The following is a 14,861-nucleotide window of genomic DNA, read 5'->3' on the forward strand; positions in this document are numbered from 1 at the left end:
GGCGTGGTCTGGGAGGCGGGGCCTAGGCTTCCCGGTTCCGCAGAGGCAGGCTGCGTGCTTACGCAGCACGTAGGAGCGGAGGTGGGGCAGGCGGCCGGGCGGGCGGCGGAGGCGCGGGGCCTGGTCCCGCCGGCACCATGGCCAAGACCGTGGCCTATTTCTACGACCCCGACGTGGGCAACTTCCACTACGGTGAGGGAACAAGGTTGTACGCGAGGGTCTTCGGGACGCGGAGGTTTCGAGACGTGGGCTATAACTCCAGCGCCGGGAACTGACGAACTCTATTCTCCCACCCCAGGGGCAGGACACCCTATGAAGCCCCATCGCTTGGCATTGACCCATAGTCTGGTCCTGCACTACGGTCTCTATAAGAAGATGATCGTGAGTCTCGCCTTCGCTGCTGGGTATTGAGGGTACGGGAGAGTTGTGTGGCCCTATGATCGGTGGGCTGACCTGAATGCACCAAGTGCGACCCACCCTTGGGGTGGGGGCAGGGTGGCTGGCAGGAGCCAGGAGCACCCGCCATATGCAGAGTGTTAGTGGGTGGATCCACCGACTTAATGAGAGTTACTTTTTCACCTGAGGTCGGCCACCCTTTGACCTCAGGTAGACCAACCTCTGGCCTATGGTTAGGGTGGAGTGGGATTGGTTTCAAGAGGGACGGTGTTTTCCTCCCCAGCATCTTAGGATGTGGGCAGTGCTGCGGCTTCAGGAGAGAGGGACTGGATCACTTTATCTGGATGTGAGGTGTTCGCACTGCAGTTCCCACCCTTTCTCTGCCACCTTTCTCCACCTGCAAGGAGCTAGAGCTCCAGGGAGGACTCTGCAGCCCTGTGTGCAAATGTCTATGTGTGTGTGGAAGAGAGCGGGAGATGTCCTGGGTATTTCCTTATCAACTTAGAATACCCCGCACAGGGTTCTACTTAATTGCTACCCAATCCTCCATCTCCCAGATACGCAGGCACATGGGGATAGACAGTCCCCAACTTGGAATTTATAGTTGTGATAGGCGATTATAACAGTTAAGCTCAGCCCTCATGTGTCACAAAGGGAATTAGTCAACAATATGAATGAGTGTTGTCCCCTGTTTGTGCTGAGGCAAAGACAAGGGAATTAGTTATAGAAAAGACTGAGGTGATGTTAGTGCATGAATCTATGAATCCCTTGAAATTGTTTGCTGGTATGTACCTGTGTGCATCTTCTGGGGAGAGAAGCTTTTTGTTATTGCCCAATTTCTAAAGACGTGTGTGAACCCCCCAAAAGAGAATAAATCTCGGGCTTAGCACCTTGGCACCCCGGGGTTTTAATTAGATGGTTGTCATATATCCCATATTAATGAACTCTAAAATTAAGGATTCAGAGAAGAGAGAGGATGGAATCAAAGCCAGGGGGAGGAGATGAGTATGGAAAGATTAAAAAATAGGAGATCCAAGGAGCAGGGTGAGTGGATAAGGCCTCAAGATTGAGAAGGTGGGAAAAGTTGGGCTGGAAGTGGGAAGGAGAAGGCAGGTGCTCTGGTCTTTAGGAGACTTGATCGTTGTACCCCCTCTGACTAATCAGAGCCTTTCTTCTTCACTGACTTTTACTTTATAGAATAACAAGGATTGGAAGGGTGAGGGGACTGCTGATGTGTGTGGATTTGGACAGTCCACAGGTCTGGGTTCAGCGTGGCCAGTCTCAGCCCAATGAATGGGACTAATCTCGCCTGGGTTCACCTTATGTTTCCATCCCAAGGTCTTCAAGCCGTACCAGGCCTCCCAGCATGACATGTGCCGCTTTCACTCTGAGGACTACATCGACTTCTTGCAGAGAGTCAGCCCCACCAATATGCAAGGCTTCACCAAGAGCCTTAATGCCTTCAACGTGGGTGATGACTGGTGAGGGGAGAACTGGATTTTTAATGCCAGCCATTTCAAGGACAACACTTGAGTGAGGTCTTGTGGCAGCAGTGGGAACATACGATGGGGGTCCTATTTGCCAGTGAATCATCATTTACTCATTTGTTTATTCAACAAATATTGGTCATTTGCTCTAGGCCAGGCCCTATGCTAAGTGCTGGCAGTGCAATGAGACATAACAACAAAATTTTAATATTACCGTTGTGCTAAGTCCTGTGAAGGAGAGGTATGTGGCTGACTGTGAGAGTGTATACCAGGAGAATTACCCATGTTGGGAGTGGGCTCGTCAATGGAGGCTAGAAGAAGTAATGGAAATTGAGGTGAGATCCGAAGAAAGAGTAGGAGATAATTAGATGAAAGGTGGGAGGTTAGGAGGTGAGGGCAGGAATGTTGTGGGAATTAGGGACAACGTGTGCTGAGGGTCGGGGAGAGGTTGATATGTCACTCATTTGAGGAACAGAAAAAAGGTCATTCACTGAATATGAAAAGAAAAATGATCTGAGTGGAGGCTGAAGAGATGGGCAGGGCCTTTAAAAATTAAACAGCCTTATTATGAATCGGGGGTCTTATCCCTAGAATAGAGGGAAATTATTAGTGTTCTAAAAGCAAGAGAATGATTTACATTGAGAGAGGTTTACACTGAGCTTTGTCATATGAAGACGACTCAGAGTTAGGCCCTCTGGGGAAGGGAACAGATAACAAAGATAAGCCATTATCCTTGCTTACATTTTCATATATGTTCATGAAAATTTATTGATCCTAACAGCTGCCATTTACTCAATTTATTTTTAGACTTTGTTTTAGGAAAAATTCAGACATTTCTGAAAGAATAATACAGTGAATTCCCATATATCCATCACCACCTGTAACACTTAGGAGCAAATGGCCAGTCTTACTTCATCTACATCCCAGATTATTTTAGTTTAGTGGGTTTTTTTGTTTGTTTGTTTGTTTTTGTTTGTTTGTTTGTTTTTAGGAGGGGTGGGGCAAGCGAGCAGGGGTGGGGTGGTGGGGAGGGAGGGGGAGAGGGAGAAAAAGAGAATCTTAAGCAGGCTCCATGCCCATCTCAGAGCCCAATAGGGACCTAGGCAGACATAGGGCTTCACGCTGGGTGGATCTCACGACCCTGAGATCATGACCTGAGCCAAAATCAAGAGTCCAACACTTAACCAGCTGAGCCACCCAAGCACCCCTGCATCCCAGATTATTTTAAAGCAAATCTCAGATGTCACATTTTTATAATTGTAAATATTTTATTGTGTGTCTCTAAATGATGCTCTTAAAAACACATGCACACACACACATTGTCATTATCAGACTTAAAAAATTGACAGTAATTCCTTAATATCATCATACTTGCAGTCAGTATTCAGATTTCTCCAACTGCCTCTTAATTTTTTCTTTCTTGCAGTTGATATATTTAGGATCTAAACAAGGTCCATGCATTGTATTTGGTTGATACGTCTCTTAAGGTTTTTAACTATTGGCTCCTTCTGTACCTTGAATTTCTTCCTTTTTTTTTTTAAGATTTTATTTATTTGAGAGATGGAGAGTGAGTGGGTGAGAGAGAGAGTACAAGCGGAGGGAGGGGCAGAGGGAGAGGGAGAAGCAGACTCCCCACTGAGCAGGGTCCCCAATGTGGGGCTCGATCCTGGGACCCCAGGATCATGACCTGAGCCAAAGGCAGACATTTAACCAACAGAGCCATCCACGCGCCCCTCTACCTTAAATTTATTTCTTGAAGAAACCATGCTATTGGTCCTATAGAGTTTCCTACAACAGCTACTATTTATTGAGTGCTTACTCTGTTGTGCTGAGGTTTACTTGTACTTCCACTTCATTCTAATACCAGCAGTGAGATGTAATAGTCCTTTGCCTTAATTTAGGCATAAGGAAACCAAAATTTGTGGAGATTTAGGTAACTAACCTGAGTTACAAAACTGATCAGTGGAAGTGGCAGGATTCAGATCCAGAGCCCTGGTTTTTAAACAGTACACTGTTTCCCTGAAAGATCCGATAGAAGGACTCCGAGCTGGAAGATAGAAGGCTGGCATTGAGCACCTTCCTAGGCTTATCCCCATACCCCTGCTTGCACAGGATGCCTTCCTGGAATGCCCTTTGTTCCTCATTCAGCCTCTTCAAGGCCTTCCTGGCCTTCACACCACCTTCAAGCTTCACACCACTAAGCCTTTCTTGACCACACCAGGCGCAGAGGTCTGTCCTGTACACACTGCACTAGTTATTTGGTGTTTAGTTGCATGCTGTCTTGGGAGATTTCTTGGTGTTTTATTATTGCTGCTACTGTTGTTTCTGAGCTCACTTTACAGGTGTGGGAATGCAGAGTTAGCCCTCAGGCCCCAGCTGGGGCTCTGTAACTGCTCTGTGCAGTTAGGGAATATACCACTCAGACCTTGGCACTGCATCAGTTGTGCTGTTAGACTTAAGCTACAGTCTTGCTTTTCTGTGTATTTCAGATGAGAATCAGGGATTTTCCCTTTTAACTAATTTCTGATTGTTTTCAAATTAATCTAACGTAAAAAGCCCAATTATACTACAAGGCTTTTAATGGAAAAAAAAAAAAGCAGTCCTAGATCTGTGCCTCCCACTCATAAATCCCTCTCCCCAGGGGCAGCCACTTTCAGCTCCTTTAGCTATTTCTTCTGGTATTTATCTTTGGGTTTCAAAGCAATGATACTAATCTACTACTGTTACTAATAATCTGTAAAACTTAAGTAATGCCTGCTCTGTGTCAGGTACTGGGAAGCATGGTACTAGAAGATGGTAGCATGATTTAAGAGCCCAGATTCTAGAGCCAGACTACCTAGGTTCAAGCTTGACTTTTTTTTTTTTTTTAAGATTTTATTTATTTGACAGAGAGAGAATGAGAGAGCACAAGCAGGGGGAGCAGCAGCAGAGGGAGAGGGTGAAGCAGGCTCCCTGCTGAGCAAGGAGCCTGATGTGGGACTCATTCCCAGGATCCTGGGATCATGACCTGAGCCGAAGGCAGATGCTTAACCAACTGAGCCACCCTGGTGCTCCAAAACTGTGTGACTCTTAAAGAATGTTATTGAACATTGTGTTAAAATATGAAATGCATAAAAGAATCTTTAAAGAGAAACAAAGTTCATGTTTCCTCTCAAATTATTTCTTTTTCGACATGTATGCTTAAGTACCTAGAAGCTGCCTGCTTTTCTCTGCAGCCAGGATACAAACTCCCTGACAGAGTTAAATGCTTTTTTACTTCCCATCCAGTGCCTTACAGAGGGCTTGGTACACAGTCCAAAATATTTGTTGAATAAATTGGCAATTAACTTAGGTGTATAGGGGCCGGGAGAAGTTTATTGAAGAATGGAGGTTAGAGGGTTTGGAGTCAGGGGAGAAGTGTAGGAAGGTACCTCCCCAGAGGTAAAGTGTTCTGACTCGCTTCTCTTCCCTGCAGCCCAGTGTTTCCCGGGCTCTTTGAGTTCTGTTCCCGTTATACAGGTGCATCTCTGCAAGGAGCAACCCAGCTGAACAATAAGGTGACCATGGCCCTGAGTCCTGTTCTCCCTTTGCTGTGGGTCCTTCTAACTGAAGGCCTTAACCCTGACCCTGAGCTTCCAGCTTTGGGGGTGGGCAGGGAGGACTGTGAGTTGGGTGTTTGTTTTTCAGATCTGTGATATTGCCATTAACTGGGCTGGTGGTCTGCACCATGCCAAGAAGTTTGAGGTGAGTGAGGAGGTGATGGGGGAGACAACGACTGCCCTAGTGTAGGTGGTCAGGATGACACCAGGGGGCAGCTGGGTAGAGGGATCGTTACTGTCTTTGTAAGACCACTGTCTCACCATAGGCCTCTGGCTTCTGCTATGTCAATGACATTGTGATTGGCATCCTGGAGCTGCTCAAGTAAGTAGCCTGGGAGGAGATGGAGGGACTTATGAGGCCCGTGGCTGAGGAGGTATCTCACACTGTGCTGGCCCTGACCTGCTCCTCCACCCCCACTAGCTTCTCCACAGTTCTTCCTGCTTTAGTCAGACTACCTCTTCCGTGCTCTGCTGCACACTCCCTGCTGCATGCTCCCATTTCAGTCTTCTTTGCACATCCCTCTCCTGTCCCTGCCTCCAGGCTGGAGTCCCAGGGTTGCCTGTAGGGAACTGCTGGTATTAGGTTTCAGATGACCTGGGCTCAAGTAGACCCATAATTCCAAACCTTGTTTTGGGGGAGTGGGTTGGGGGTTTTCGTGCTGGGGTTCCCCTCTACCTCAGACTCTGGCTTGGCTCTCATCACAGGTACCACCCTCGGGTGCTCTACATTGATATCGACATCCACCATGGTGATGGAGTTCAGGAAGCCTTCTACCTCACTGACCGGGTGATGACAGTCTCCTTCCACAAATATGGAAACTACTTCTTTCCTGGCACAGGTATGGGAATAGGGATAATCATTCTTTTCATACCCTCAGCTCTTTACTGTGACAGCGTCCTGCTCAGCCTTCAGATCTTGGCTCAGGAGGCTTCTTCTCAGAGAGGTCTGTCCTGACCACCACAGTTAAAGTCATCCCTCCTTCCCCATTACTCTGTCATGTCACTGTGCTTGCTTCTGTCAGAGCACTCACTGTTCTTTGTATTTATTGCGGTGTTTCATTTGTTTATTGTCTCCCTCATCGTGTCCGTCCCCCCCCCCCAAGGAATATAAGCTTGGTGGGATTTCATTCATTTCATTAGTTCTCTCTGTTGCTATATCCCCAGTGCCTAGTGCACAGGTTGGCTCATAGTAAGCCCTCAAAAATTATTTGTTGAATGAATGCAAGCCACAAGAGACTAAGTGTCTCTAGGGAGTGTGTGGTGGAGGCACATAGATGTAGTGAGAGACCCTCAGTGTACGGATTGAAGTTGCAGCAGCTGGGTTGTGGGTGCCCCCTGTGTATAGCTCCTACCCCCCTGTGCTCCGTTTGCCTATAGGGGATATGTATGAAGTTGGAGCAGAGAGTGGCCGCTACTACTGTCTCAATGTGCCCTTGCGGGATGGCATCGATGACCAGAGTAAGTATTGAGGTCATTTCCCTGCTTACTAGGCCGCTTCTTCCTCTCCTTGAATTAACCTCTTCTGCCTGGTATTGTCTACTGTTGGGCCAGGTGTCCTTAAGGATGAATGGCCTTCAGAGGGACCATGAACCCCCCGGAAATTGTATGCAACATATTATGTGTATGTGCATTTTTCTGGGAAAAGGGCTATTAGCTTTCATCAGTCACTCCACGTGGTCTGGGACCCCATCCAGAAGTTCAGAACCAATGATTTGGTTCTTTGGGTTGCCCCTTTTCCTGGGCTACATGCTCTCTCAATCCCTTCTTTCCTTTTGTTCCCTGTCTCCCCATCCCCTTGGGGTGCCAGGTGCCCATCTTTGGCCCTCTCCCAGGTTACAAGCACCTTTTCCAGCCGGTTATCAACCAGGTGGTGGACTTCTACCAACCCACATGCATTGTGCTCCAGGTAATACTGCCAGTGCCTCCTCAAGAGGGCTCTGCCTGGGCTTAGGGGAAGAGAGCAGGGAGGAGGATAGCCCCTGCATTTGTCAGGGAATGGAAATGAAGGACATCTGGGGCGTTCTGATCAGTTATCTCACCGCAGCTGCCTGGGGTTTTGCTTTTTGCAGTGTGGAGCTGACTCCCTGGGATGTGATCGTTTGGGCTGCTTCAACCTCAGCATTCGAGGACATGGGTGAGACCTGCTCTCCTCTGCCCCCAGGTTTTCAAGTGGCTTTGGGCCTCAATTCATGCAGGGGGCTAGTTGGGGAATGGGCCATAGGAAGAATAGAGAGCCACTCCCAAGGAGTGAGAAGGGCCCATGCAGAGGCACTGAGACAGGGAAGAGCAGGTGTAGCCAGCCAGGAGATGAAGTCAAAGTGGTGAGGTAAGAACATAGGGAGCAAGCAAGGAGGTGGTTTGACATGAGACCTAAGAAGTTGGCAGTGGTGAGGTCGTGCAGAGCCATTAGACCCTGGTGAGAAGTCTGGATTGTATTTCAAATATGATGGGAAACTGCTGGAAGATTGGGAAGTAACATGGTCCAGTTGATGTTTTAAAGCGACTGCTCTGACTGCTGAATGGAGGAAGGTTTGGGGTGGAGGTGGGGACAGGAGTGGAAGTGGGAAGGCCAGTTAGGAAGCTATCGGTGTTGTCCAGACGGCAGATGTGGTGCCTCAGCTTAGGTGGAGGAGATGGCCAATGAGAAGTAGGTGATTGGAGTTGTGTTGTGGAGGCTGGAACTGACAGCACTTGCTGCTGCTTTGATGAAAATAGTTGATTAATAGATGAGGTGCCAGGATGGGTGTTGAACCAGAGAGAGGTGGGAATGCCCTTTATGTTTCAATTTTTACTGAGACACGGCATATAGACAATAAAGTACACATATCTCAGGGGTATAACTCAGTGAATTTCACCACCTAGATCAAGGTATGGAACCTTTTCTAGTTCCCTTGTGCCCTTTCCAGGCAATACCTAGAGACGAATACTTTGGTGTTTGATTACTTCCTCCAGCCATTCCTCTGGTTCCTTTTAACAGGGAATGCGTCGAATATGTCAAGAGCTTCAATATCCCTCTACTGGTGCTAGGTGGTGGTGGCTATACTGTCCGAAATGTTGCGCGATGCTGGTGAGCATGCTCCCTGATTTTCCTTTTCCCTCTTATCCAGTGTGAATTGGTGAGGTGGGGGCTCCCTGAGAGATGGCCTTAAGCCCACTTGCTCAGCCTAGCCCATTCCGCCGTTTGGTTTTAGGACATATGAAACATCACTGCTGGTAGAAGAAGCCATCAGTGAGGAGCTTCCCTATAGCGGTAAGGCCCACTCCCTGATACTGTCACAGCAGGAGGCATTCTCAGAAGACCCCAGGGTGGCCTGATTTGAAGGCAGATGGGAATTAAAAAAAAAATTTTTTTTATTACAGATGGGAAATTTGGCACTCTAGGAGCTCTGCAGACTAAATCGCTGAGTTCAGAGCAGGGAAAAGATTAGACAGCTATTATGCAGGGGTTTTGGATGGGAAGGAAATAGGTGGGAAATCTTGGGACCTGCCTGTCTCTGTCTGACCCATGCCTTCTCTTCTAATCTCCCTTTCCCCACTTAGAATACTTCGAGTACTTTGCCCCAGACTTCACGCTCCATCCAGATGTCAGCACCCGCATCGAGAATCAGAACTCACGCCAGGTCGGCAGCTTGGAGAAGTTGAACGCAAGGGTGGGGAGGGCCTAGGGGATGTTCAGGATGTGGGAAATTAGAGAAATCAGAGGGAAAAAGTTCTCAGCTATCACTCTCACTGTTATCAGCTAGGAGGCAGCCCAGGTTAAAGTAGAGGGAGGCAGTCAGGGTTGGGAGGGACAGTTGTCAGGTAGGGGGATTAGAACGAGGAGTAGGGGTGGAAGGCAGCTAGAAGGGTGGATGCTCTGGGAATTACTCGCTCTGTATTCCAAATCCCCAACCAGTATTTGGACCAGATCCGCCAGACAATCTTTGAAAACCTGAAGATGCTGAACCATGCACCCAGTGTCCAGATTCATGATGTGCCTGCAGACCTCCTGACCTACGACAGGACCGATGAGGCTGATGCAGAGGAGAGGGGTCCTGAGGAGAACTATAGCAGGTCTGGGGCAGCGACTTGAGAGCAGGGGCTTCCAGCAGGCTTGTCGGGGAAGTTAAGAGGGAAAAAGTAAATTGGAAGGCATTAGCTTAATTGTCCCTGGCTTACTTCCTTTGGTATGTCTTCTCTTTGGTCTGTTGTAATTCCCTACTCTTTCTGTATGTGTGTGTGTGCCATCAATAAGTAACATATTTATTGTCAAAATTTTGAACAGCACCTAAATATGTTAAGCTTGCATTCACACAATCCCAGACCAGTTCCACAAAGTAACCACTGGTAATAGTTTGACTTTATATCTTTTCAAATAGACTTTTTAAGATAGGTTTTAAGTATGCTATTGAGCATACATATATGAACATAAATGCACATACACACTCATTCGTAAGAGTTTGTGTGTCTTTTTTTTTAAATGCAAGTTGGATCATTTCTATACAGGTTGCTCTACAATTTACAACTGGTTCTTTTTTTTTTTTTTTAACAAAACAGTGTATCTTTCCATGTGATTATATATAGATTTGCCTCATTATTTTATCAGCTGTATAATATTCCATTGTGTGGATGTAGCATAATTTAACCAAGTACGATTGATGGCGTTTATAGTTCCCATTTCTTCACCATTACAAAGAATGTGGCCCTGAACCCCCTTCCATATATATATATGTCTTTGCATGCTTGTTTGAGTGGGTTAGTTTCCCAGAATTGTTTCTGCTTAGGTCAAAAGATGCGTGCACTAAAATTTTTTGTATCTGCTGCCAGATTGCCTTCCAAACAATCTGTAACAGTTTATAATCTTTCCAGCATTTTACTTGCTCCTTCCAGGTTCAGAGCTGTGTAGGTCATTGCTCACATACTGCCCGCTAAGGCCCTTTGATTTCTTTCCTCTGTTCACTTTTTCAGATATAATAATTACATTATGGTTATTTTTTTTTTTTAATCTTTGTTTTTCTGAGACACATACTAAAATATTTACAGATGCATTGAATTAGGAAAAAAAGAGATTAGGATAGAAGTGTTTTGTTTTGTTTTGTTTTGTTTTGTTTTGTTTTTAATCCCAGAATAGGCTTTTCTGAAAAATGAAGGGAAAAGACAGCAGAACACAGAAGTGGAGAAACAGATGCACTTAATGGAAAACAGATATCCTTACGTGGCTGAGGGATAACCACAGCTGGACACTTGCACCTCCCACGCAGTGTTAGAGGTTTGAGCTGACTCTGCTGCAGAGTCAGATGGTCTCCGCAGACCCTTCCAGAATCTGCTTCTCTGTATTAGTCCACATCTCTCCTTTAGACCTGAACTTTACTGCTTGGACCTTCAGGACCAGTCCATTCCTTCTCCTCCATGAACACCCCCTTAGTCCCACTCCTGGTCGAGGAAGCATCTGAGCATCTGGTCTAAGGACTCCTTTTTAACATCTCATCTCCTTGTCAACTTCTCCAGATCTCTGAAGCTTAACTTCTAGAAATTGATTTTCTTAAAAACCTGTTTTAAGTTACTCCTTTTGGCAAAGTTTGGCTTTTTCTTCTGGTTCTAGGCTGGTAATTGGGCCTAGTGTCTGTACAATACCACCCCCTCTCAACAGCCAGCAGAAGCCTCAGGCCTCTTCCTGCCCTAAGCTCTCCCTCACTGTCAGACCACCCACCAAGTTCCTGTTCTTTGATGCCTATAGCTCCAACTTGCATATCATTTGCAGAGCAATAATAATAGGAGTTACAACTCTTTGTGGGTTTGCTAAAACCAGATTCAATACTAAATGCTTTATATTAAAATGTACGTATCATCATGTCATCATTCTGCTGTCTTCAGACAACTCTGAGAGGTGGCTGTTGACCTTAAATTACCAGAGGAAGAATCTAAGGCTCAGAGAAGTTAAGTAACTTGCCAGAGATCATATGGCTAGTTAAATATCAGGGCTGAGAGTCAAATCTGAGTCTCTAACTCCACACCTCCACACCTTAGGCACTGAGAGGTAACTGAGACATTGCTTACCAGGCAGATAGGGCCTTTCCTGACTTTGTTCCCCAGCTTCTCTTTGATGACTTTCTCCCTTCTTTCTTAGTTATTAGATGTGGGCATGGGAATTCAGTTTTCAGTTTTGTGTTCTCCCAGAGAAGTTTTCCAAAAAGAAAACAGTATTGAGTACTTACTGGGCCCTGTGTTGCTTTTACATCCCTTGACTCACTCCCCCACTTACAACTCTCTTTTCCTTTGCTCTTAGAACAAAACCCCATTCTCTGACCATGGCTTTAAAAGGTGTGCTGGTGCTTACTTACGTCCATAGTCTCATCTGTAACTACTCCCCTCCCTGCACGCTGCTCCTTGCCATCCTGGCCTCTGTGCTCTTGCTAGAATTCATCAGTCTCCGTCCACCTGATAACTCTGTATTTGGCTTTCTTGCAGCTTGGAACGGGCTTCCTGAGATCTCTGCCTGGCCAGCCCCTTCTCAGACTTGAAGTTTTACCTTCCTAGAACAGCTGTCTCTAATAATTCTGCCTGAAATTTACCCTTTTCCTCCCTTCACTCTCGGTCACATCCCTTTATTTCATTGTGTCAGAGCACTTTCCACCATGGAAAATTATCTTTATTTATTTACTTTTTTTTTTTTTTAAGATTTTATTTATTTATTCAACGGAGACAGAGACAGCCAGCGAGAGAGGGAACACAAGCAGGGGGGGTGGGAGAAGAAGAAGCAGGCTCATAGCGGAGGAGCCTGATGTGGGGCTTGATCCCATAACGCCAGGATCACGCCCTGAGCCGAAGGCAGACGCTTAACCGTTGTGCCACCCAGGCGCCCCTATTTATTTACTTTGTTAGTTGTTGTCAGTCTTTTTATGTGGTAAGTTTTTTGAGGATAGGCAGAAATTTTATCCAGCTTACTCTGTACCGTATCGCTTATGATGGTGGGTGGCACAGAGGGTCTCTCCATGAATGTTGATTGACTGCATGAATGGATGGGATGGATAGCGACCAGTATCTGCCAACAGGTGAGGAGTGGTTCCTCGACAAAAGGGGCCTAAGAAGTGGTTCCAGAGAGGGTAGCTGTGTGGAAAAAGATGAGAACTTGGAGAATAGGACCCTGATTTGTCTCCCTTGCTTTGCAGGCCAGAGGCACCCAACGAGTTCTATGATGGAGACCATGACAATGACAAGGAAAGCGACGTGGAGATTTAAGAGCAGCTAGGCTTGCTCTGTCCCAAGGAATTCCTTTTTACCTCTTGTTTGGGCGGGAGGGAAGAGGTGTGACGCCCCTAGCCCTGGACAGTCAACTTCCTGGGCTTTTACCAATGCTGGAAGAGGGTTTGGAGACCACATCTGGTTTTTGAACCAACTAGCCCCTTTCCTCCTCTTCCCAAGGCCTGACAATGGTACTTACTAGGGATTGGACGGGGACAAGGATAATGTCCTCTAGGGCATCTTGAGCAGTGGGCCCTAGAGGCTGGTCCCAGCCACTTTGGCCCCCTTACTCCTTCCCTGCTTCCATCCAACCCAGAGACTTTTAGGGATGAAGGTGTAGACAGGGCTGATGTTGCCTCTGACTTTCTCCTTTCCCGGGTTCTCCTACTGCAGTCCTTGTTTCCAGTGCAGGTGAAGAGTGAGGGATTTGAGGGGGCTCTGGCTCCCTAACACCTTAAGCCCAGATGATGGGAAGTACAGTTTTGAGTCCGGGGAGGATGTAAAAAATGTTCTGTTCTAACTTTTGGCTTTATGTCCATTTTACCACTGTTTTTATCCAATAAACCAAGTTGGTATTTTTTGTACCTTTTGCCTTCCTGGGAATATTCTTAATTCTTGCTAGCTGACTGTATATGAAGGGAGAAGGAAGGAGGGTGATGTATATAATAAAAATCATAGTTAACATTCATTCAGCACTTATGTTAGGCCCTGTGTATGCATTCTACATGGATTGCGTTACTTGTATATAAGGAGTTAATAGAGCATTCTAGTTACCATTTACACAAACCTGGGCAGATTACTGGCTTAAGAGAGGGAGTAGAAGATGAGTTAGGTTTTTGAAACTGGGTGCTTGAAATGGTGTGATTCTAGTTGGTGAAGGTACACTGGGATAAAACATGTCAAGTGCTTAGCACAGTATCCGACATAAGTAGTTGCTCATTATCTTAATGTCTACGTGAAGAGTGGTGGTAAATACTATAGTAGCCACAAATGTGGACCTGCTCCTGGAGCAGTCTACAATCCGGTAAGGAGTGAGATAAATGTTAAGCAGAGGTAGACAGTGGTATGAGAAGGAAGAGTGATAGATGGATTACTCCTTTCATGCTTTGATCCTGTCTGTCAGTACTCTAGCTTAGAAAGTAAGTAGTTTTTGAACTGTTTTGGACAAACTGAGTTTGAAGTGTGGGCTGGACAGTTCTTTGCAACTTTCCACCAGGCAATTAGAAAGTGGAACGCAAGAGATGAAGGCCAGCTTTATGAGCCAGCCAGCACTGGAGAGTCCCTGTAATATCCCAGGCCCTAGACTGAGCACTGGGGTCTCAGCGATGTTGACTCACTGACTCTGCCCTCGAGGAACATATATTTGAAATCGTTTTCCAGCTGTGGGTAAGATAATTAAGTCCATACTTTGAGGGCCTACTGGGTGCCATGTGACTTTCAAAGAGGAACAGATGTAGCTGGGAGAATGGATGAAATTATTGAGGAAGAAATCAAGCTGGTCAAACAAAGAACACTCTTGGAGAACACCTGCTCTTTTCACTTAGGTTTGGTTTATGTTAGTAGAAAATCCTGGTCCAACAGGACTTCCCAGACTAGACTAGGTTTAAATTTTTTTTACCATTTATATGTCCTGGGGCAAGTCACTTTAACTCTCAGAAGTCCAGATTTTCTATCTGTAAAATGGTGAGAGTGGAATCTATCACATGACAGTGTGAGGATTCAGTGAGGAAAAACAGAGTTTTACTTAGTGCCCAGCTTAGAGCAAGTGCATGGTAAAATGGTAATTATTATTACCGTGTAGTTTTGTGTTGGCAATAAATCGTTTTTCAGATTAAAAAACACAACTAGAAAATAGCAGACCTACGATTCCAAAGTAGGTAATGTAACTCCAGGGCTAGTTGATTTCCAGTCTAGCACCCACTCTGGACCAAGCTCTGTTTTTGGCACATAGCTTTCAATAAATGATAGCTGTTGCTTTTAAATTTTTCCATGTGCTCCACTGATAGTGCACACATAAAAACTATTATCCTTGAAAGACCGGCACTGGATTTTCGGCCAAGATGACACTCTCTCTAGATGGCTCTCTCTCTTATCTGATTTTTGGTTCAGAAGTATCCTGCTCTACGGTGTGAGAGGGTCAGGGCTTTACAGCCACGTGGGCACTGCGTGGGAGCGGGGA

General features: G+C 46.1%; 1 protein-coding gene across 4 annotated transcripts; it reads left to right on the top strand.

Moving 5' to 3' along the window:
* The first annotated feature begins 46 nt into the window (after positions 1 to 46).
* HDAC3 (histone deacetylase 3) lies at positions 47 to 13,266 on the top strand. 4 transcript variants are annotated; one of them, XM_045794417.2, is made up of 15 exons: positions 47 to 192; positions 299 to 381; positions 1,735 to 1,877; positions 5,338 to 5,419; positions 5,550 to 5,606; positions 5,728 to 5,783; positions 6,167 to 6,300; positions 6,839 to 6,919; positions 7,294 to 7,367; positions 7,531 to 7,595; positions 8,439 to 8,528; positions 8,653 to 8,711; positions 9,002 to 9,081; positions 9,357 to 9,514; positions 12,610 to 13,266. In XM_045794417.2, exons 1-15 carry the CDS (start codon positions 138 to 140, stop codon positions 12,677 to 12,679), a joined length of 1,287 nt encoding a protein of 428 aa, XP_045650373.1. In that variant the 5' UTR covers positions 47 to 137; the 3' UTR covers positions 12,680 to 13,266. The 4 variants fall into 4 exon arrangements, with proteins under 4 accessions (XP_045650373.1, XP_045650374.1, XP_087718321.1 ...); XM_045794418.2 differs by lacking the exon at positions 12,610 to 13,266 and adding an exon at positions 11,909 to 12,603; XM_087862195.1 differs by having other exon boundaries at positions 79 to 205.
* Positions 13,267 to 14,861: the final 1,595 nt, after the last annotated feature.

This window comes from Ursus americanus, chromosome 5 (assembly GCF_024610735.1).
Source record: "Ursus americanus isolate L20-20 chromosome 5, mUrsAme1.1.p, whole genome shotgun sequence".
NCBI classification, from domain to species: Eukaryota; Metazoa; Chordata; class Mammalia; order Carnivora; family Ursidae; genus Ursus; species Ursus americanus.